Below are 23,530 nucleotides of genomic sequence, written 5' to 3'. Positions count from 1 at the left end.
GAGCACATGGTCTGGGGAGGGGGGGTACGGTCAGAGCACATGGTCTGGGGAGGGGGGGTACGGTCAGAGCACATGGTCTGGGGAAAGAGGAGCTCCCCCAACACAGATATACTGTGTGACTCCTCACACACACAGTTTCAGCTACTAACACACACACACACACACACACAATTATTTTACCTTTATTTTACTAGGCAAGTCAGTTAAGAACAAATTCTTATTTTCAATGACGGCCTAGGAACAGTGGGTTAACTGGCCTAGGAACAGTGGGTTAACTGGCCTAGGAACAGTGGGTTAACTGGTCTAGGAACAGTGGGTTAACTGGCCTAGGAACAGTGGGTTAACTGGTCTAGGAACAGTGGGTTAACTGGTCTAGGAACAGTGGGTTAACTGGTCTAGGAACAGTGGGTTAACTGGTCTAGGAACAGTGGGTTAACTGGCCTAGGAACAGTGGGTTAACTGGTCTAGGAACAGTGGGTTAACTGGTCTAGGAACAGTGGGTTAACTGGTCTAGGAACAGTGGGTTAACTGGCCTAGGAACAGTGGGTTAACTGGTCTAGGAACAGTGGGTTAACTGGTCTAGGAACAGTGGGTTAACTGGCCTAGGAACAGTGGGTTAACTGGCCTAGGAACAGTGGGTTAACTGGTCTAGGAACAGTGGGTTAACTGGTCTAGGAACAGTGGGTTAACTGGTCTAGGAACAGTGGGTTAACTGGCCTAGGAACAGTGGGTTAACTGGTCTAGGAACAGTGGGTTAACTGGCCTAGGAACAGTGGGTTAACTGGTCTAGGAACAGTGGGTTAACTGGTCTAGGACCAGTGGGTTAACTGGTCTAGGACCAGTGGGTTAACTGCCTATTCAGGGGCAGAACGACAGATTTGTACCTTGTCAGCTCTGGGATTAGTTTTTGCAACAAGGTTACTGGCCCAACGCTCTAACCACTAGGCTACCCTGCCGCCCTACAAATCTCATAACCACATGTGGAAAACAGTGTGTGTGTGTGTGTGTGTGTGTGTGTGTGTGTGAGAGAGAGTGAGTGTGTGTACTTAGCCCCAGGAATGCAGTGTCACACACTGAGGAGGAGGAGTAGGAGACGGAGAGAGGAAGACTAGACTAGGACAGAGAGGAGAGAGGAGAGAACTACAGGACAGAGAGGAGAGAGGAGAGAACTACAGGACAGAGAGGAGAGAACTACAGGACAGAGAGGAGAGAACTACGGGACAGAGAGAACTACAGGACAGAGAGAACTACAGGACAGAGAGGAGAGAACTACGGGACAGAGAGAACTACAGGACAGAGAGGAGAGAACTACAGGACAGAGAGGAGAGAACTACAGGACAGAGAGGAGAGAACTACAGAACAGAGAGGAGAGAACTACAGGACAGAGAGGAGAGAACTACAGGACAGAGAGGAGAGAACTACGGGACAGAGAGGAGAGAACTACAGGACAGAGAGGAGAGAACTACAGGACAGAGAGGAGAGAACTACAGGACAGAGAGGAGAGAACTACGGGACAGAGAGGAGAGAACTACAGGACAGAGAGGAGAGAACTACGGGACAGAGAGGAGAGAACTACGGGACAGAGAGGAGAGAACTACGGGACAGAGAGGAGAGAACTACGGGACAGAGAGGAGAGAACTACGGGACAGAGAGGGAGAGAACTACGGGACAGAGAGGAGAGAACTACGGGACAGAGAGGAGAGAACTACAGGACAGAGAGGAGAGAACTACAGGACAGAGAGGAGAGAACTACAGGACAGAGAGGAGAGAACTACAGGACAGAGAGGAGAGAACTACGGGACAGAGAGGAGAGAACTACGGGACAGAGAGGAGAGAACTACGGGACAGAGAGGAGAGAACTACAGGACAGAGAGGAGAGAACTACAGGACAGAGAGGACAGAACTACAGGACAGAGAGGACAGAACTACAGGACAGAGAGGACAGAACTACGGGACAGAGAGGAGAGAACTACAGGACAGAGAGGAGAGAACTACGGGACAGAGAGGAGAGAACTACGGGACAGAGAGGAGAGAACTACAGGACAGAGAGGAGAGAACTACAGGACAGAGAGGAGAGAACTACAGGACAGAGAGGAGAGAACTACAGGACAGAGAGGAGAGAACTACGGGACAGAGAGGAGAGAACTACGGGACAGAGAGGAGAGAACTACGGGACAGAGAGGAGAGAACTACGGGACAGAGAGGAGAGAACTACAGGACAGAGAGGAGAGAACTACGGGACAGAGGAGAGAACTACGGGACAGAGAGGAGAGAACTACGGGACAGAGAGGAGAGAACTACGGGACAGAGAGGAGAGAACTACGGGACAGAGAGAACTACGGGACAGAGAGAACTACGGGACAGAGAGGAGAGAACTACAGGACAGAGAGGAGAGAACTACAGGACAGAGAGGAGAGAACTACAGGACAGAGAGGAGAGAACTACAGGACAGAGAGGAGAGAACTACAGGACAGAGAGGAGAGAACTACAGGACAGAGAGGAGAAACTACAGGACAGAGAGGAGAGAACTACAGGACAGAGAGGAGAGAACTACAGGACAGAGAGGAGAGAACTACGGGACAAAGAGAAGAGAACTACGGGACAGAGAGAAGAGAACTACGGGACAGAGAGGAGAGAACTACGGGACAGAGAGGAGAGAACTACAGGACAGAGAGGAGAGAACTACGGGACAGAGAGGAGAGAACTACGGGACAGAGAGGAGAGAACTACGGGACAGAGAGGAGAGAACTACGGGACAGAGAGGAGAGAACTACGGGACAGAGAGGAGAGAACTACAGGACAGAGAGGAGAGAACTACGGGACAGAGGAGAGAACTACGGGACAGAGAGGAGAGAACTACGGGACAGAGAGGAGAGAACTACGGGACAGAGAGGAGAGAACTACGGGACAGAGAGGAGAGAACTACGGGACAGAGAGAACTACGGGACAGAGAGAACTACGGGACAGAGAGAACTACGGGACAGAGAGGAGAGAACTACAGGACAGAGAGGAGAGAACTACAGGACAGAGAGGAGAGAACTACAGGACAGAGAGGAGAGAACTACAGGACAGAGAGGAGAGAACTACAGGACAGAGAGGAGAAACTACAGGACAGAGAGGAGAGAACTACAGGACAGAGAGGAGAGAACTACAGGACAGAGAGGAGAGAACTACAGGACAGAGAGGAGAGAACTACGGGACAGAGAGAAGAGAACTACGGGACAGAGAGAAGAGAACTACGGGACAGAGAGGAGAGAACTACGGGACAGAGAGAAGAGAACTACAGGACAGAGAGGAGAGAACTACAGGACAGAGAGGAGAGAACTACAGGACAGAGAGGAGAGAGGAGAGAACTACAGGACAGAGAGGAGAGAACTACAGAACAGAGAGGAGAGAACTACAGGACAGAGAGGAGAGAACTACGGGACAGAGAGGAGAGAACTACGGGACAGAGAGAACTACAGGACAGAGAGGAGAGAACTACAGGACAGAGAGGAGAGAACTACGGGACAGAGAGGAGAGAACTACAGGACAGAGAGGAGAGAACTACAGGACAGAGAGGAGAGAACTACAGGACAGAGAGGAGTGAACTACGGGACAGAGAGGAGAGAACTACAGGACAGAGAGGAGAGAACTACGGGACAGAGAGGAGAGAACTACGGGACAGAGAGGAGAGAACTACAGGACAGAGAGGAGAGAACTACAGAGAGGAGAGAACTACGGGACAGAGAGGAGAGAACTACGGGACAGAGAGGAGAGAACTACAGGACAGAGAGGAGAGAACTACAGGACAGAGAGGAGAAAACTACGGGACAGAGAGGAGAGAACTACGGGACAGAGAGGAGAGAACTACGGGACAGAGAGGAGAGAACTACAGAACAGAGAGGAGAGAACTACAGGACAGAGAGGAGAGAACTACAGGACAGAGAGGAGAGAACCACGGGACAGAGAGGAGAGAACTACAGGACAGAGAGGAGAGAACTACGGGACAGAGAGGAGAGAACTACAGGACAGAGAGGAGAGAACTACAGGACAGAGAGGAGAGAACTACGGGACAGAGAGGAGAGAACTACAGGACAGAGAGGAGAGAACTACAGGACAGAGAGGAGAGAACTACGGGACAGAGAGGAGAGAACTACGGGACAGAGAGGAGAGAACTACAGGACAGAGAGGAGAGAACTACAGGACAGAGAGGAGAGAACTACGGGACAGAGAGGAGAGAACTACAGGACAGAGAGGAGAGAACGACAGAGAGGAGAGAACTACGGGACAGAGAGGAGAGAACTACAGGACAGAGAGGAGAGAACTACGGGACAGAGAGGAGAGAACTACGGGACAGAGAGGAGAGAACTACAGGACAGAGAGGAGAGAACTACGGGACAGAGAGGAGAGAACTACGGGACAGAGAGGAGAGAACTACGGGACAGAGAGGAGAGAACTACAGGACAGAGAGGAGAGAACTACAGGACAGAGAGGAGAGAACTACAGGACAGAGAGGAGAGAACTACAGAGAGGAGAGAACTACAGAGAGGAGAGAACTACAGAGAGGAGAGAACTACGGGACAGAGAGGAGAGAACTACGGGACAGAGAGGAGAGAACTACGGGACAGAGAGGAGAGAACTAAAGGACAGAGAGGAGAGAACTACAGGACAGAGAGGAGAGAACTACGGGACAGAGAGGAGAGAACTACAGGACAGAGAGGAGAGAACTACAGGACAGAGAGGAGAGAACTACAGGACAGAGAGGAGAGAACTACAGGACAGAGAGGAGAGAACTACAGGACAGAGAGGAGAGAACTACAGGACAGAGAGGAGAGGACTACGGGACAGAGAGGAGAGAACTACGGGACAGAGAGGAGAGAACTACAGGACAGAGAGGAGAGAACTACAGGACAGAGAGGAGAGAACTACAGGACAGAGAGGAGAGAACTACAGGACAGAGAGGAGAGAACTACAGGACAGAGAGGAGAGAACTACAGGACAGAGAGAGATGAAGGGGGGAAGACTACATCAGTCATGGAGCTCTGTCTCCATCTACAGGACAGAGGAGAGAACTACATCTCAAGACATCAGTCAGGAAGTTAAAAGCTTGGTCGCAAATGGGTCTTCCAAATGGACACTGACCCCAAGCATACTTCCAAAGTTGTGGCAAAATGGCTTAAGGACAACAAAGTCAAGGTATTGGAGTGGCCATCACAAAGCCCTGACCTCAATCCTATAGAAAATGTGTGGGCAGAACTGAAAAAGCGTGTGCGAGCAAGGAGGCCTACAAACCTGACTCCGTTACACCAGCTCTGTCAGGAGGAATGGGCCAAAATTCACCCAACTTATTGTGGGAAGCTTGTGGAAGGCTACCCAAAACGTTTGACCCAAGTTAAACAATTTAAAGGCAATGCTACCAAATACTAATTGAGTGTATGTAAACTTCTGACCCAGTGGGAATGTGATGAAAGAAATAAAAGCTGAAATAAATCATTCTCTCTACTATTATTCTGACATTTCACATTCTTAAAATAAAGTGGTGATCCTAACTGACCTAGGACAGGGAATATTTACTAGGATTAAATGTCAGGAATTGTGAAAAACTGAGTTTAAATGTATTTGGTGAAGGTGCATGTAAAACTTCCGACTTCAACTGTATAAGGACTCCCACATCACCCCCCTGGGCTGACACAGACCCCTCTGGGCTGACACAGACCCCTCTGGGCTGACACAGACCCCTCTGGGCTGATACAGACCCCCCTGGGCTGACACAGACCCCTCTGGGCTGATACAGACCCCCCTGGGCTGACACAGACCCCTCTGGGCCGGACCAGACCCCTCTGGGCCGGACCAGACCCCTCTGGGCCGGACCAGACCCCTCTGGGCTGACACAGACCCCTATGAGGCTGACAGAGACCCCCCTGGACTCCCACAGACCCCTCTGGGCTGCCACAGACCCCCCTGGGCTGACACAGACCCCTATGAGGCTGACACAGACCCCTATGAGGCTGACACAGACCCCTCTGGGCTGACACAGACCCCTATGAGGCTGACACAGACCCCTATGAGGCTGACACAGACCCCTCTGGGCTGACACAGACCCCTATGAGGCTGACACAGACCCCCCTGGGCTGACACAGACCCCTATGAGGCTGACACAGACCCCCCTGGGCTGACACAGACCCCTATGAGGCTGACACAGACCCCTATGAGGCTGACACAGACCCCTATGAGGCTGACACAGACCCCCCTGGGCTGACACAGACCCCTATGAGGCTGACACAGACCCCTATGAGGCTGACACAGACCCCTATGAGGCTGACACAGACCCCTATGAGGCTGACACAGACCCCCCTGGGCTGACACAGACCCCCCTGGGCTGACACAGACCCCCCTGGGCTGACACAGACCCCCCTGGGCTGACACAGACCCCCCTGGGCTGACACAGACCCCTCTGGGCTGACACAGACCCCTATGAGGCTGACACAGACCCCCCTGGGCTGACACAGACCCCTCTGAGGCTGACACAGACCCCCCTGGGCTGACACAGACCCCCCTGGGCTGACACAGACCCCTATGAGGCTGACACAGACCCCCCTGGGCTGACACAGACCCCTAAGAGGCTGACACAGACCCCCCTGGGCCGACACAGACCCCTCTGAGGCCGACACAGACCACTATGAGGCCGGCACAGACCCCTATGAGGCCGGCACAGACCCCTATGAGGCCGGCACAGACCCCTATGAGGCCGGCACAGACCCCTATGAGGCCGACACAGACCCCTATGAGGCCGACACAGACCCCTATGAGGCCGACACAGACCCCTCTGGGCTGACACAGACCCCTATGAGGCTGACACAGACCCCTATGAGGCTGACACAGACCCCTATGAGGCTGACACAGACCCCCCTGGGCTGACACAGACCCCTATGAGGCTGACACAGACCCCTATGAGGCTGACACAGACCCCCCTGGGCTGACACAGACCCCCCTGGGCTGACACAGACCCCCCTGGGCTGACACAGACCCCCCTGGGCTGACACAGACCCCCCTGGGCTGACACAGACCCCTCTGGGCTGACACAGACCCCTATGAGGCTGACACAGACCCCCCTGGGCTGACACAGACCCCTCTGAGGCTGACACAGACCCCCCTGGGCTGACACAGACCCCCCTGGGCTGACACAGACCCCTATGAGGCTGACACAGACCCCCCTGGGCTGACACAGACCCCTAAGAGGCTGACACAGACCCCCCTGGGCCGACACAGACCCCTCTGAGGCCGACACAGACCACTATGAGGCCGACACAGACCCCTATGAGGCCGGCACAGACCCCTATGAGGCCGGCACAGACCCCTATGAGGCCGGCACAGACCCCTATGAGGCTGACACAGACCATGGACTCGTGATATTCTGTCGTGGACTGGGGATATTCTGTCGTGGACTGGGGATATTCTGTAGTGGACTGGGAATATTCTGTAGTGGACTGGGGATATTCTGTAGCGGACTGGGGATATTCTGTAGCGGACTGGGGATATTCTGTAGCGGACTGGGGATATTCTGTAGCGGACTGGGGATATTCTGTAGCGGACTGGGGATATTCTGTAGCGGACTGGGGATATTCTGTAGCGGACTGGGGATATTCTGTAGCGGACTGGGGATATTCTGTAGCGGACTGGGGATATTCTGTAGCGGACTGGGGATATTCTGTAGCGGACTGGGGATATTCTGTAGCGGACTGGGGATATTCTGTAGCGGACTGGGGATATTCTGTAGCGGACTGGGGATATTCTGTAGCGGACTGGGGATATCCTGTAGTGGACTGGGGATATTCTGTAGCGGACTGGGGATGTGGACTGGGGATATTCTGTAGCGGACTGGGGATATTCTGTAGCGGACTGGGGATATTCTGTAGCGGACTGGGGATATTCTGTAGCGGACTGGGGATATTCTGTAGCGGACTGGGGATATTCTGTAGCGGACTGGGGATATTCTGTAGCGGACTGGGGATATTCTGTAGCGGACTGGGGATATTCTGTAGCGGACTGGGGATATTCTGTAGCGGACTGGGGATATTCTGTAGCGGACTGGGGATATTCTGTAGTGGACTGGGGATATTCTGTAGTGGACTGGGGATATTCTGTAGTGGACTGGGGATATTCTGTAGTGATGAAATACACACGGACTGGGGATATTCTGTAGTGACTCTTCCTGGGGTTTATTATGGATCCCCATTAGTTCCTGCCAAGGCAGCAGCTACTCTTCCTGGGGTTTATTATGGATCCCCATTAGTTCCTGTCAAGGCAGCAGCTACTCTTCCTGGGGTTTATTATGGATCCCCATTAGTTCCTGCCAAGGCAGCAGCTACTCTTCCTGGTGTTTGTTATGGATCCCAGTAGAAACTAGGGCCTGTAGGACCTGCCTTGTTGATAGTGTTGTTAAGAAGGTAGAAACTAGGGCCTGTAGGACCTGCCTTGTTGATAGTGTTGTTAAGAAGGTAGAAACTAGGGCCTGTAGGACCTGCCTTGTTGATAGTGTTGTTAAGAAGGTAGAAACTAGGGCCTGTAGGACCTGCCTTGTTGATAGTGTTGTTAAGAAGGTAGAAACTAGGGTCTGTAGGACCTGCCTTGTTGATAGTGTCGATAAGAAGGTAGAAACTAGGACCTGTCTTGTTGATAGTGTTGTGAAGAAGGTAGAAACTAGGACCTGTAGGACCTGCCTTGTTGATAGTGTTGTTAAGGTAGAAACTGGGGCCTGTAGGACCTGCCTTGTTGATAGTATTGTTAAGAAGGTAGAAACTAGAGCCTGTAGGACCTGCCTTGTTGATAGTGTTGTTAAGAAGGTAGAAACTAGGGCCTGTAGGACCTGCCTTGTTGATAGTGTTGTTAAGAAGGTAGAAACTAGGGCCTGTAGGACCTGCCTTGTTGTTAGTGCTGTTAAGAAGGTAGAAACTAGGGCCTGTAGGACCTGCCTTGTTGATAGTGTTGTTAAGAAGGTAGAAACTAGGGCCTGTAGGACCTGCCTTGTTGATAGTGTTGTTAAGAAGGTAGAAACTAGGGCCTGTAGGACCTGCCTTGTTGATAGTGCTGTTAAGAAGCTAGATAGAAACTAGGGCCTGTAGGACCTGCCTTGTTGATAGTGTTGTTAAGGTAGAAACTAGGGCCTGTAGGACCTGCCTTGTTGATAGTGTTGTTAAGAAGGTAGAAACTAGGGCCTGTAGGACCTGCCTTGTTGATAGTGCTGTTAAGAAGGTAGAAACTAGGGCCTGTAGGACCTGCCTTGTTGATAGTGTTGTTAAGAAGGTAGAAACTAGGGCCTGTAGGACCTGCCTTGTTGATAGTGTTGTTAAGAAGGTAGAAACTAGGGCCTGTAGGACCTGCCTTGTTGATAGTGTTGTTAAGAAGGTAGAAACTAGGACCTGTAGGACCTGCCTTGTTGATAGTGTTGTAAGAAGGTAGAAACTAGGGCCTGTAGGACCTGCCTTGTTGATAGTGTTGTAAGAAGGTAGAAACTAGGGCCTGTAGGACCTGCCTTGTTGATAGTGTTGTTAAGAAGGTAGAAACTAGGGCCTGTAGGACCTGCCTTGTTGATAGTGTCGTTAAGAAGGTAGAAACTAGGGCCTGTAGGACCTGCCTTGTTGATAGTGTTTGTTAAGGTAGAAACTAGGACCTGTAGGACCTGCCTTGTTGATAGTGTTGTTAAGAGGTATAAACTAGGGCCTGTAGGACCTGCCTTGTTGATAGTGTTGTTAAGGTAGAAACTAGGGCCTGTAGGATCTGCCTTGTTGATAGTGTTGTTAAGAAGGTAGAAACTAGGGCCTGTAGGACCTGCCTTGTTGATAGTGTTGTTAAGAAGGTAGAAACTAGGGCCTGTAGGACCTGCCTTGTTGATAGTGTTTGTTAAGGTAGAAACTAGGGCCTGTAGGACCTGCCTTGTTGATAGTGTTTGTTAAGGTAGAAACTAGGGCCTGTAGGACCTGCCTTGTTGATAGTGTTTGTTAAGGTAGAAACTAGGACCTGTAGGACCTGCCTTGTTGATAGTGTTGTTAAGAGGTATAAACTAGGGCCTGTAGGACCTGCCTTGTTGATAGTGTTGTTAAGAAGGTAGAAACTAGGGCCTGTAGGATCTGCCTTGTTGATAGTGTTGTTAAGAAGGTAGAAACTAGGGCCTGTAGGACCTGCCTTGTTGATAGTGCTGTTAAGAAGGTAGAAACTAGGGCCTGTAGGACCTGCCTTGTTGATAGTGTTGTTAAGAAGGTAGAAACTAGGGCCTGTAGGACCTGCCTTGTTGATAGTGTTGTTAAGAAGGTAGAAACTAGGGCCTGTAGGACCTGCCTTGTTGATAGTGCTGTTAAGAAGGTAGAAACTAGGGCCTGTAGGACCTGCCTTGTTGATAGTGTTGTTAAGGTAGAAAATAGGGCCTGTAGGACCTGCCTTGTTGATAGTGTTGTTAAGAAGGTAGAAACTAGGACCTGCCTTGTTGATAGTGTTGTTAAGAAGGTAGAAACTAGGGCCTGTAGGACCTGCCTTGTTGATAGTGTTGTTAAGAAGGTAGAAACTAGAGCCTGTAGGACCTGCCTTGTTGATAGTGTTGATAAGAAGGTAGAAACTAGAGCCTGTAGGACCTGCCTTGTTGATAGTGTTGATAAGAAGGTAGAAACTAGAGCCTGTAGGACCTGCCTTGTTGATAGTGTTGATAAGAAGGTAGAAACTAGAGCCTGTAGGACCTGCCTTGTTGATAGTGTTGATAAGAAGGTAGAAACTAGAGCCTGTAGGACCTGCCTTGTTGATAGTGTTTGTTAAGGTAGAAACTAGGGCCTGTAGGACCTGCCTTGTTGATAGTGTTGTTAAGAAGGTAGAAACTAGGACCTGCCTTGTTGATAGTGTTTGTTAAGGTAGAAACTAGGGCCTGTAGGGCCTGCCTTGTTGACAGTGTTGTTAAGAAGGTAGAAACTAGGGCCTGTAGGACCTGCCTTGTTGATAGTGTTTGTTAAGGTAGAAACTAGGGCCTGTAGGACCTGCCTTGTTGATAGTGTTTGTTAAGGTAGAAACTAGGGCCTGTAGGACCAGCCTTGTTGATAGTGTTGATAAGAAGGTAGAAACTAGGGCCTGTAGGACCTGCCTTGTTGATAGTGTTGTTAAGAGGTAGAAACTAGGGCCTGTAGGACCTGCCTTGTTGATAGTGTTGATAAGAAGGTAGAAACTAGGACCTGCCTTGTTGATAGTGCTGTTAAGAAGGTAGAAACTAGGACCTATAGGACCTGCCTTGTTGATAGTGTTGTTAAGGTAGAAACTAGGGCCTGTAGGACCTGCCTTGTTGATAGTGTTTGTTAAGGTAGAAAATAGGGCCTGTAGGACCTGCCTTGTTGATAGTGTTGATAAGAAGGTAGAAACTAGGGCCTGTAGGACCTGCCTTGTTGATAGTGTTGTTAAGAAGGTAGAAACTAGGGCCTGTAGGACCTGCCTTGTTGATAGTGTTGTTAAGGTAGAAACTAGGGCCTGTAGGACCTGCCTTGTTGATAGTGTTGTTAAGAAGGTAGAAACTAGGGCCTGTAGGACCTGCCTTGTTGATAGTGTTTGTTAAGGTAGAAACTAGGGCCTGTAGGACCTGCCTTGTTGATAGTGTTTGTTAAGGTAGAAACTAGGGCCTGTAGGACCTGCCTTGTTGATAGTGTTTGTTAAGGTAGAAACTAGGACCTGTAGGACCTGCCTTGTTGATAGTGTTGTTAAGAAGGTAGAAACTAGGACCTGTAGGACCTGCCTTGTTGATAGTGTTGTTAAGAAGGTAGAAACTAGGACCTGCCTTGTTGATAGTGTTGTTAAGAAGGTAGAAACTAGGACCTGTAGGACCTGCCTTGTTGATAGTGTTGTTAAGGTAGAAACTAGGACCTGTAGGACCTGCCTTGTTGATAGTGTTGTTAAGAAGGTAGAAACTAGGGCCTGTAGGACCTGCCTTGTTGATAGTGTTGTTAAGAAGGTAGAAACTAGGGCCTGTAGGACCTGCCTTGTTGATAGTGTTGTTAAGAAGGTAGAAACTAGGGCCTGTAGGACCTGCCTTGTTGATAGTGTTGTTAAGAAGGTAGAAACTAGGACCTGTAGGACCTGCCTTGTTGATAGTGTTGTAAGAAGGTAGAAACTAGGGCCTGTAGGACCTGCCTTGTTGATAGTGTTGTAAGAAGGTAGAAACTAGGGCCTGTAGGACCTGCCTTGTTGATAGTGTTGTTAAGAAGGTAGAAACTAGGGCCTGTAGGACCTGCCTTGTTGATAGTGTTTGTTAAGGTAGAAACTAGGGCCTGTAGGACCTGCCTTGTTGATAGTGTTTGTTAAGGTAGAAACTAGGGCCTGTAGGACCTGCCTTGTTGATAGTGTTTGTTAAGGTAGAAACTAGGACCTGTAGGACCTGCCTTGTTGATAGTGTTGTTAAGAGGTATAAACTAGGGCCTGTAGGACCTGCCTTGTTGATAGTGTTGTTAAGAAGGTAGAAACTAGGGCCTGTAGGATCTGCCTTGTTGATAGTGTTGTTAAGAAGGTAGAAACTAGGGCCTGTAGGACCTGCCTTGTTGATAGTGCTGTTAAGAAGGTAGAAACTAGGGCCTGTAGGACCTGCCTTGTTGATAGTGTTGTTAAGAAGGTAGAAACTAGGGCCTGTAGGACCTGCCTTGTTGATAGTGTTGTTAAGAAGGTAGAAACTAGGGCCTGTAGGACCTGCCTTGTTGATAGTGTTGTAAGAAGGTAGAAACTAGGGCCTGTAGGACCTGCCTTGTTGATAGTGTTGTAAGAAGGTAGAAACTAGGGCCTGTAGGACCTGCCTTGTTGATAGTGTTGTAAGAAGGTAGAAACTAGGGCCTGTAGGACCTGCCTTGTTGATAGTGTTGTTAAGAAGGTAGAAACTAGGGCCTGTAGGACCTGCCTTGTTGATAGTGTCGTTAAGAAGGTAGAAACTAGGGCCTGTAGGACCTGCCTTGTTGATAGTGTTTGTTAAGGTAGAAACTAGGACCTGTAGGACCTGCCTTGTTGATAGTGTTGTTAAGAGGTATAAACTAGGGCCTGTAGGACCTGCCTTGTTGATAGTGTTGTTAAGGTAGAAACTAGGGCCTGTAGGATCTGCCTTGTTGATAGTGTTGTTAAGAAGGTAGAAACTAGGGCCTGTAGGACCTGCCTTGTTGATAGTGTTGTTAAGAAGGTAGAAACTAGGGCCTGTAGGACCTGCCTTGTTGATAGTGTTTGTTAAGGTAGAAACTAGGGCCTGTAGGACCTGCCTTGTTGATAGTGTTGTTAAGAAGGTAGAAACTAGGGCCTGTAGGACCTGCCTTGTTGATAGTGTTTGTTAAGGTAGAAACTAGGGCCTGTAGGACCTGCCTTGTTGATAGTGTTTGTTAAGGTAGAAACTAGGACCTGTAGGACCTGCCTTGTTGATAGTGTTGTTAAGAGGTATAAACTAGGGCCTGTAGGACCTGCCTTGTTGATAGTGTTGTTAAGAAGGTAGAAACTAGGGCCTGTAGGACCTGCCTTGTTGATAGTGCTGTTAAGAAGGTAGAAACTAGGGCCTGTAGGACCTGCCTTGTTGATAGTGTTGTTAAGAAGGTAGAAACTAGGGCCTGTAGGACCTGCCTTGTTGATAGTGTTGTTAAGAAGGTAGAAACTAGGGCCTGTAGGACCTGCCTTGTTGATAGTGCTGTTAAGAAGGTAGAAACTAGGGCCTGTAGGACCTGCCTTGTTGATAGTGTTGTTAAGGTAGAAAATAGGGCCTGTAGGACCTGCCTTGTTGATAGTGTTGTTAAGAAGGTAGAAACTAGGACCCGCCTTGTTGATAGTGTTGTTAAGAAGGTAGAAACTAGGGCCTGTAGGACCTGCCTTGTTGATAGTGTTGTTAAGAAGGTAGAAACTAGAGCCTGTAGGACCTGCCTTGTTGATAGTGTTGATAAGAAGGTAGAAACTAGAGCCTGTAGGACCTGCCTTGTTGATAGTGTTGATAAGAAGGTAGAAACTAGAGCCTGTAGGACCTGCCTTGTTGATAGTGTTGATAAGAAGGTAGAAACTAGAGCCTGTAGGACCTGCCTTGTTGATAGTGTTGTTAAGAAGGTAGAAACTAGGGCCTGTAGGACCTGCCTTGTTGATAGTGTTTGTTAAGGTAGAAACTAGGGCCTGTAGGACCTGCCTTGTTGATAGTGTTTGTTAAGGTAGAAACTAGGGCCTGTAGGACCTGCCTTGTTGATAGTGTTTGTTAAGGTAGAAACTAGGACCTGTAGGACCTGCCTTGTTGATAGTGTTGTTAAGAAGGTAGAAACTAGGACCTGTAGGACCTGCCTTGTTGATAGTGTTGTTAAGAAGGTAGAAACTAGGACCTGCCTTGTTGATAGTGTTGTTAAGAAGGTAGAAACTAGGACCTGTAGGACCTGCCTTGTTGATAGTGTTGTTAAGGTAGAAACTAGGACCTGTAGGACCTGCCTTGTTGATAGTGTTGTTAAGAAGGTAGAAACTAGGGCCTGTAGGACCTGCCTTGTTGATAGTGTTGTTAAGAAGGTAGAAACTAGGGCCTGTAGGACCTGCCTTGTTGATAGTGTTGTTAAGAAGGTAGAAACTAGGGCCTGTAGGACCTGCCTTGTTGATAGTGTTGTTAAGAAGGTAGAAACTAGGACCTGTAGGACCTGCCTTGTTGATAGTGTTGTAAGAAGGTAGAAACTAGGGCCTGTAGGACCTGCCTTGTTGATAGTGTTGTAAGAAGGTAGAAACTAGGGCCTGTAGGACCTGCCTTGTTGATAGTGTTGTTAAGAAGGTAGAAACTAGGGCCTGTAGGACCTGCCTTGTTGATAGTGTTTGTTAAGGTAGAAACTAGGGCCTGTAGGACCTGCCTTGTTGATAGTGTTTGTTAAGGTAGAAACTAGGACCTGTAGGACCTGCCTTGTTGATAGTGTTGTTAAGAGGTATAAACTAGGGCCTGTAGGACCTGCCTTGTTGATAGTGTTGTTAAGAAGGTAGAAACTAGGGCCTGTAGGATCTGCCTTGTTGATAGTGTTGTTAAGAAGGTAGAAACTAGGGCCTGTAGGACCTGCCTTGTTGATAGTGCTGTTAAGAAGGTAGAAACTAGGGCCTGTAGGACCTGCCTTGTTGATAGTGTTGTTAAGAAGGTAGAAACTAGGGCCTGTAGGACCTGCCTTGTTGATAGTGTTGTTAAGAAGGTAGAAACTAGGGCCTGTAGGACCTGCCTTGTTGATAGTGCTGTTAAGAAGGTAGAAACTAGGGCCTGTAGGACCTGCCTTGTTGATAGTGTTGTTAAGGTAGAAAATAGGGCCTGTAGGACCTGCCTTGTTGATAGTGTTGTTAAGAAGGTAGAAACTAGGACCTGCCTTGTTGATAGTGTTGTTAAGAAGGTAGAAACTAGGGCCTGTAGGACCTGCCTTGTTGATAGTGTTGTTAAGAAGGTAGAAACTAGGGCCTGTAGGACCTGCCTTGTTGATAGTGCTGTTAAGAAGGTAGAAACTAGAGCCTGTAGGACCTGCCTTGTTGATAGTGTTGATAAGAAGGAAGAAACTAGGGCCTGTAGGACCTGCCTTGTTGATAGTGTTTGTTAAGGTAGAAACTAGGGCCTGTAGGACCTGCCTTGTTGATAGTGTTTGTTAAGGTAGAAACTAGGGCCTGTAGGACCTGCCTTGTTGATAGTGTTGTTAAGAAGGTAGAAACTAGGGCCTGTAGGACCTGCCTTGTTGATAGTGTTGTTAAGAAGGTAGAAACTAGGGCCTGTAGGACCTGCCTTGTTGATAGTGTTGTTAAGAAGGTAGAAACTAGGGCCTGTAGGACCTGCCTTGTTGATAGTGTTTGTTAAGGTAGAAACTAGGGCCTGTAGGACCTGCCTTGTTGATAGTGCTGTTAAGAAGGTAGAAACTAGGGCCTGTAGGACCTGCCTTGTTGATAGTGTTGTTAAGAAGGTAGAAACTAGGGCCTGTAGGACCTGCCTTGTTGATAGTGTTTGTTAAGGTAGAAACTAGGGCCTGTAGGACCTGCCTTGTTGATAGTGTTTGTTAAGGTAGAAACTAGGGCCTGTAGGACCTGCCTTGTTGATAGTGTTGTTAAGAAGGTAGAAACTAGGGCCTGTAGGACCTGCCTTGTTGATAGTGTTGTTAAGAAGGTAGAAACTAGGGCCTGTAGGACCTGCCTTGTTGATAGTGTTGTTAAGAAGGTAGAAACTAGGGCCTGTAGGACCTGCCTTGTTGATAGTGTTGTTAAGAAGGTAGAAACTAGGGCCTGTAGGACCTGCCTTGTTGATAGTGTTGTTAAGAAGGTAGAAACTAGGGCCTGTAGGACCTGCCTTGTTGATAGTGTTGTTAAGAAGGTAGAAACTAGGGCCTGTAGGACCTGCCTTGTTGATAGTGCTGTTAAGAAGGTAGAAACTAGGGCCTGTAGGACCTGCCTTGTTGATAGTGTTGTTAAGGTAGAAAATAGGGCCTGTAGGACCTGCCTTGTTGATAGTGTTGTTAAGAAGGTAGAAACTAGGACCTGCCTTGTTGATAGTGTTGTTAAGAAGGTAGAAACTAGGGCCTGTAGGACCTGCCTTGTTGATAGTGTTGTTAAGAAGGTAGAAACTAGGGCCTGTAGGACCTGCCTTGTTGATAGTGTTGTTAAGAAGGTAGAAACTAGGGCCTGTAGGACCTGCCTTGTTGATAGTGCTGTTAAGAAGGTAGAAACTAGAGCCTGTAGGACCTGCCTTGTTGATAGTGTTGATAAGAAGGAAGAAACTAGGGCCTGTAGGACCTGCCTTGTTGATAGTGTTTGTTAAGGTAGAAACTAGGGCCTGTAGGACCTGCCTTGTTGATAGTGTTGTTAAGAAGGTAGAAACTAGGACCTGTAGGACCTGCCTTGTTGATAGTGTTGTTAAGAAGGTAGAAACTAGGGCCTGTAGGACCTGCCTTGTTGATAGTGTTGTTAAGAAGGTAGAAACTAGGGCCTGTAGGACCTGCCTTGTTGATAGTGTTGTTAAGAAGGTAGAAACTAGGGCCTGTAGGACCTGCCTTGTTGATAGTGTTTGTTAAGGTAGAAACTAGGGCCTGTAGGACCTGCCTTGTTGATAGTGTGGTCTAGAAGGTCGTTCGTTCCATCTCACGTGATTTATACCTCGACTGAGGGGATCGTATCCGACACGCGTGTCAACTCACCTTTCGACAGCGAGGGTTGGGACAGCTGAACAGCGACACACCCTTATCCAACAACGCTGGGAAGTTACAGGAAGGACAACTGGAGATAAAAGACAGGAAACCATCAGACAGACAGGAAACCATCAGACAGACAGACAGGAAACCATCAGACAGACAGGAAACCATCAGACAGACAGACAGAGACAGACAGGAAACGACCGATGCAGGTTAGAACATTCTAGAAACCATCAGACAGACAGACAGAGACAGACAGGAAACGACCGATGCAGGTCAGAACATTCTAGAAACCATCAGACAGACAGGAAACGACCGATGCAGGTCAGAACATTCTAGAAACCATCAGACAGACAGGAAACGACCGATGCAGGTCAGAACATTCTAGAAACCATTAGACAGACAGACAGGAAACAACCGATGCAGGTCAGAACATTCTAGAAACCATTAGACAGACAGACAGGAAACGACCGATGCAGGTCAGAACATTCTAGAAACCATTAGACAGACAGACAGGAAACGACCGATGCAGGTCAGCACATTCTAGAAACCATTAGACAGACAGACAGGAAACGACCGATGCAGGTCAGAACATTCTAGAAACCATCAGACAGACAGACAGGAAATGACCGATGCAGGTCAGAACATTCTAGAAACCATCAGACAGACAGACAGGAAACGACCGATGCAGGTCAGAACATTCTAGAAACCATTAGACAGACAGACAGGAAACGACCGATGCAGGTCAGCACATTCTAGAAACCATTAGACAGACAGACAGGAAACGACCGATGCAGGTCAGAACATTCTAGAAACCATCAGACAGACAGACAGGAAATGACCGATGCAGGTCAGAACATTCTAGAAACCATTAGACAGACAGACAGGAAACGACCGATGCAGGTCAGAACATTCTAGAAACCATCAGACAGACAGACAGGAAACGACCGATGCAGGTCAGAACATTCTAGAAACCATTAGACAGACAGACAGGAAACGACCGATGCAGGTCAGAACATTCTAGAAACCATTAGACAGACAGACAGGAAACGACCGATGCAGGTCAGAACATTCTAGAAACCATCAGACAGACAGACAGGAAACGACCGATGCAGGTCAGAACATTCTAGAAACCATCAGACAGAGACACACAGAGACAGACCGATGCAGGTCAAAGACAGAGACAGACAGACAGACAGACAGACAGAGACAGACAGACAGACAGACAGACAGACAGACAGAGATCAACAGAGATCCTATTAAATTGACTAGATGTCATAAACCTTCAAAGTTCTAGAATTTAGTTGAAAATGGCGGCCATCTTGTTCAGGGAGAAATCCAAAAACATACAAAATAATTTGGAATGAATGGCAGTAGAGGGAGAAATACAGATTTTTACTATACAGCCAAATAAAAGGCATTTGATATCAGAAATTGTGAAACATAATTATAGTCAAATCTAAAATACTATTTAGACTGAAGATGAAACGTTGTGTTTTGAGTGTTTTCTCCTCGTTCTGCTCTTTTCTCACGCTTCATGTTATGGCCACCATGTTTAAATAAACGTCTTCGTTTTGCCTTCAAGCCTTGGTGTCTTAGTTTTAGTGTTTTCTTTCTTTATTTGGTCAGGCCAGGGTGTGACATGGGTTATTGTGGTGTGTTTTTGTCTTAGGGGTTTTGTGGGGTGTCTACGTAGTCTATGGCTGCCTGAGGCGGTTCTCAATCAGAGTCAGGTGATTATCGTTGTCTCTGATTGGGAACCATATTTAGGCAGCCATATTCCTTGGGTATTTTTTGTGGGTTATTGTCTATGGGTAGTTGTCTAGGGGTTTTGTATGTCTATGGTTGTATGTCTATGGTTTATCGTTGTCTCTGATTGGGAACCATATGTAGGCAGCCATATTCCTTGGGTATTTTTGTGGGTTATTGTCTATGGGTAGTTGTCTAGGGGTTTTGTATGTCTATGGTTGTATGTCTATGGTTTATCGTTGTCTCTGATTGGGAACCATATTTAGGCAGCCATATTCCTTGGGTATTTTTTGTGGGTTATTGTCTATGGGTAGTTGTCTAGGGGTTTTGTATGTCTATGGTTGTATGTCTATGGTTTATCGTTGTCTCTGATTGGGAACCATATGTAGGCAGCCATATTCCTTGGGTATTTTTGTGGGTTATTGTCTATGGGTAGTTGTCTAGGGGTTTTGTATGTCTATGGTTGTATGTCTATGGTTTATCGTTGTCTCTGATTGGGAACCATATGTAGGCAGCCATATTCCTTGGGTATTTTTGTGGGTTATTGTCTATGGGTAGTTGTCTAGGGGTTTTGTATGTCTATGGTTGTATGTCTATGGTTTATCGTTGTCTCTGATTGGGAACCATATTTAGGCAGCCATATTCTGTGAGTGTTTGGTGGGTGATTGTTCCTGTCTTTGTGTTTGTAGTTTCTGTATGTATAGTTTTTCCTTCATTAAAAAAAAATCATGAATCCTCATCACGCTGCATTTTGGTCCGATCCTTGTTCTACCTCTTCGTCAGAGGAGGAGATAGAAGTTACAGATTTGCCTTCAAGCCTCCGTTTCGGATGGATTTGATTTGATTTGGACAGCGGCTCCAACAAAAACCTAAAATACTGTCCTAATTATCAATTCAGTTTATATGGGGTTTTATATGACATTTTTCTGTATAAATAGTATCTAAAAAAATATATATGTAAACAGACGACAAATGTCTACATTTGAGTTTTCTTGGACAGCTGTGAGTGCTGTTATATGACACAATATAAGAACTTTGTTGGACAGCTGTTATAGAAACCATCAGACAGACAGGAAACGACCGATGCAGGTCAGAACATTCTAGAAACCATCAGACGGACAGGAAAACATTCTAGAAACCATCAGATGCAGGTCAGAACATTCTAGAAACCATCAGACAGACAGGAAACTGGTTTACCGATGCAGGTCAGAACATTCTAGAAACCATCAGACAGACAGACAGGAAAAAGGCGATAGTCCGATGCAGGTCAGAACATTCTAGAAACCATCAGACAGACTGGTTTATAGTCCCGGAAATTCTATTGTCGTCTGACATCTTGTTTAAAGACAATATAAGAACATTCTATTGTCTAAACATCCATCTTGTTTAAAGGCTGGTTTCCAATTTGTTTAAAGGCTGGTTTATAGTCCCGTCTATCGACATGTCTCTAGAACATTCTATTGTCTAAACATCCATCTTGTTTAAAGGCTGGTTTATAGTCCCGTCTATCGACATGTCTCTAGAACATTCTATTGTCTGAAAGGCATCTTGAACATTTAAAGGCTGGTTTATAGTCCCGTCTATCGACATGTCTCTAGAACATTCTATTGTCTAAACATCCATCTTGTTTAAAGGCTGGTTTATAGTCCCGTCTATCGACATGTCTCTAGAACATTCTATTCTTGTCTGTCCCGTGACATCTTGTTTAAAGGCTGGTTTATAGTCCCGTCTATCGACATGTCTCTAGAACATTCTATTGTCTACATCTTGTCTAAAGGCTGGTTTATAGTCCCGTCTAGAACATTCTATTGTCTAAACATCCATCTTGTCTGGTTTAACATCCATCTTGTCTAAAGGCTGGTTTATAGTCCCGTCTATCGACATGTCTCTAGAACATTCTATTGTCTGAACATCTTGTTTAAAGGCTGGTTTATAGTCCCGTCTATCGACATGTCTCTAGAACATTCTATTGTCTAAACATCCATCTTGTTTAAAGGCTGGTTTATAGTCCCGTCTATCGACATGTCTTCTATTGTCTGACATCTTGTTTAAAGGCTGGTTTATAGTCCCGTCTAGAACATTCTATTGTCTAAACATCCATCTTGTCTAAAGGCTGGTTTATAGTCCCGTCTATCGACATGTCTCTAGAACATTCTATTGTCTAAACATCCATCTTGTTTAAAGGCTGGTTTATAGTCCCGTCTATCGACATGTCTCTAGAACATTCTATTGTCTAAACATCCATCTTGTTTAAAGGCTGGTTTATAGTCCCGTCTATCGACATGTCTCTAGAACATTCTAACATCCATCTTGTTTAAAGGCTGGTTTATAGTCCCGTCTATCGACATCTCTAGAACATTCTATTGTCTTAAAAGGCTGGTTTATAGTCCCGTCTATCGACATGTCTCTAGAACATTCTATTGTCTAAACATCCATTTGTCTAAAGGCTGGTTTATAGTCCCGTCTATAGTCCTAGAACATTCTATTGTCTAAACATCGTTTAAAGGCTGGTTTATAGTCCCGTCTAGACATGTCTCTAGAACATTCTATTGTCTAAACATCCATCTTGTTTAAAGGCTGGTTTATAGTCCCGTCTATCGACATGTCTCTAGAACATTCTATTGTCTAAACATCCATCTTGTTTAAAGGCTGGTTTATAGTCCCGTCTATCGACATGTCTCTAGAACATTCTATTGTCTGAACATCCATCTTGTTTAAAAGGCTGGTTTATAGTCCCGTCTATCGACATGTCTCTAGAACATTCTATTGTCTAAACATCTCTTGTTTAAAGGCTGGTTTATAGTCCCGTCTATCGACATGTCTCTAGAACATTCTATTGTCTAAACATCCATCTTGTTTAAAGGCTGGTTTATAGTCCCGTCTATCGACATGTCTCTAGAACATTCTATTGTCTAAACATCCATCTTGTTTAAAGGCTGGTTTATAGTCCCGCTGGTTTATTCTATTGTCCATCTTGTCTAAAGGCTGGTTTATAGTCCCGTCTATCGAATGTCTCTAGAACATTCTATTGTTTAAAGGCTGGTTTTATCTTCTATTGTCTAAACATCCATCTTGTCTAAAGGCTGGTTTATAGTCCCGTCTATCGACATGTCTCTAGAACATTCTATTGTCTAAACATCCATCTTGTTTAAAGGCTGGTTTATAGTCCCGTCTATCGACATGTCTCTCGAACATGTCATCCATCTTGTTTAAAGGCTGGTTTATTCCCGTCTATTGTCTCTAGAACATTCTATTGTCTGAACATCTTGTCTAAAGGCTGGTTTATAGTCCCGTCTATCGACATGTCTCTAGAACATTCTATTGTCTAAACATCCATCTTTGTCTGAAAAAGGCTGGTTTATAGTCCCGTCTATCGACATGTCTCTAGAACATTCTATTGTCTAAACATCCATCTTGTTTAAAGGCTGGTTTATAGTCCCGTCTATCGTCTATCGACATGTCTCTAGAACATTCTATTGTCCCGTAAACATCCAACATCTTGTCTAAAGGCTGGTTTATAGTCCCGTCTATCGACATGTCTCTAGAACATTCTATTGTCTAAACATCCATCTTGTCTAAAGGCTGGTTTATAGTCCGTCTATCGACATGTCTCTAGAACATTCTATTGTCTAAACATCCATCTTGTTTAAAGGCTGGTTTATAGTCCCGTCTATCGACATGTCTCTAGAACATTCTATTGTCTGACATCTTGTCTAAAGGCTGGTTTATAGTCCCGTCTATCGACATGTCTCTAGAACATTCTATTGTCTGACATCTTGTTTAAAGGCTGGTTTATAGTCCCGTCTATCGACATGTCTCTAGAACATTCTATTGTCTAAACATCCATCTTGTTTAAAGGCTGGTTTATAGTCCCGTCTATCGACATGTCTCTAGAACATTCTATTGTCTGACATCTTGTCTAAAGGCTGGTTTATAGTCCGTCTATCGACATGTCTCTAGAACATTCTATTGTCTAAACATCCATCTTGTCTAAAGGCTGGTTTAAAGGCTGGAACATTCTATAGTCCTGGTTTATAGTCCGTCTATCGACATGTCTCTAGAACATTCTATTGTCTAAACATCCATCTTGTTTAAAGGCTGGTTTATAGTCCCGTCTATCGACATGTCTCTAGAACATTCTATTGTCTAAACATCCATCTTGTCTAAAGGCTGGTTTATAGTCCCGTCTATCGACATGTCTCTAGAACATTCTATTGTCTAAACATCCATCTTGTTTAAAGGCTGGTTTATAGTCCCGTCTATCGACATGTCTCTAGAACATTCTATTGTCTAAACATCCATCTTGTTTAAAGGCTGGTTTATAGTCCCGTCTATCGACATGTCTCTAGAACATTCTATTGTCTGACATCTTGTCTAAAGGCTGGTTTATAGTCCCGTCTATCGACATGTCTCTAGAACATTCTATTGTCTGACATCTTGTTTAAAGGCTGGTTTATAGTCCCGTCTATCGACATGTCTCTAGAACATTCTATTGTCTAAACATCCATCTTGTTTAAAGGCTGGTTTATAGTCCCGTCTATCGACATGTCTCTAGAACATTCTATTGTCTGACATCTTGTCTAAAGGCTGGTTTATAGTCCCGTCTATCGACATGTCTCTAGAACATTCTATTGTCTAAACATCCATCTTGTCTA

General features: G+C 46.4%; 1 protein-coding gene across 1 annotated transcript in view; it reads right to left on the bottom strand.

Annotated features, from left to right (window-relative positions):
- The window catches only part of LOC135564926 (E3 ubiquitin-protein ligase RNF216-like), a 49,949-nt gene extending 27,537 nt beyond the window's left edge, over window positions 1-22,412 (bottom strand). The window contains exons 1-2 of the mRNA XM_065011008.1: window positions 22,372-22,412; window positions 17,133-17,211 (exon numbers count right to left, since the gene is read on the bottom strand). Of these exons, the coding sequence (XP_064867080.1) occupies window positions 17,133-17,211; window positions 22,372-22,412 (120 nt within the window). The remainder of the gene's footprint in view (window positions 1-17,132; window positions 17,212-22,371) is intronic.
- Between the last annotated feature and the right edge of the window lie 1,118 nt (window positions 22,413-23,530).

This window comes from Oncorhynchus nerka, linkage group LG26, assembly GCF_034236695.1.
Source record: "Oncorhynchus nerka isolate Pitt River linkage group LG26, Oner_Uvic_2.0, whole genome shotgun sequence".
Lineage (NCBI taxonomy): Eukaryota > Metazoa > Chordata > Actinopteri > Salmoniformes > Salmonidae > Oncorhynchus > Oncorhynchus nerka.
Note: the sequence above shows the minus strand (reverse complement) of the source record. Positions and strands in the feature narration are given on the sequence as shown.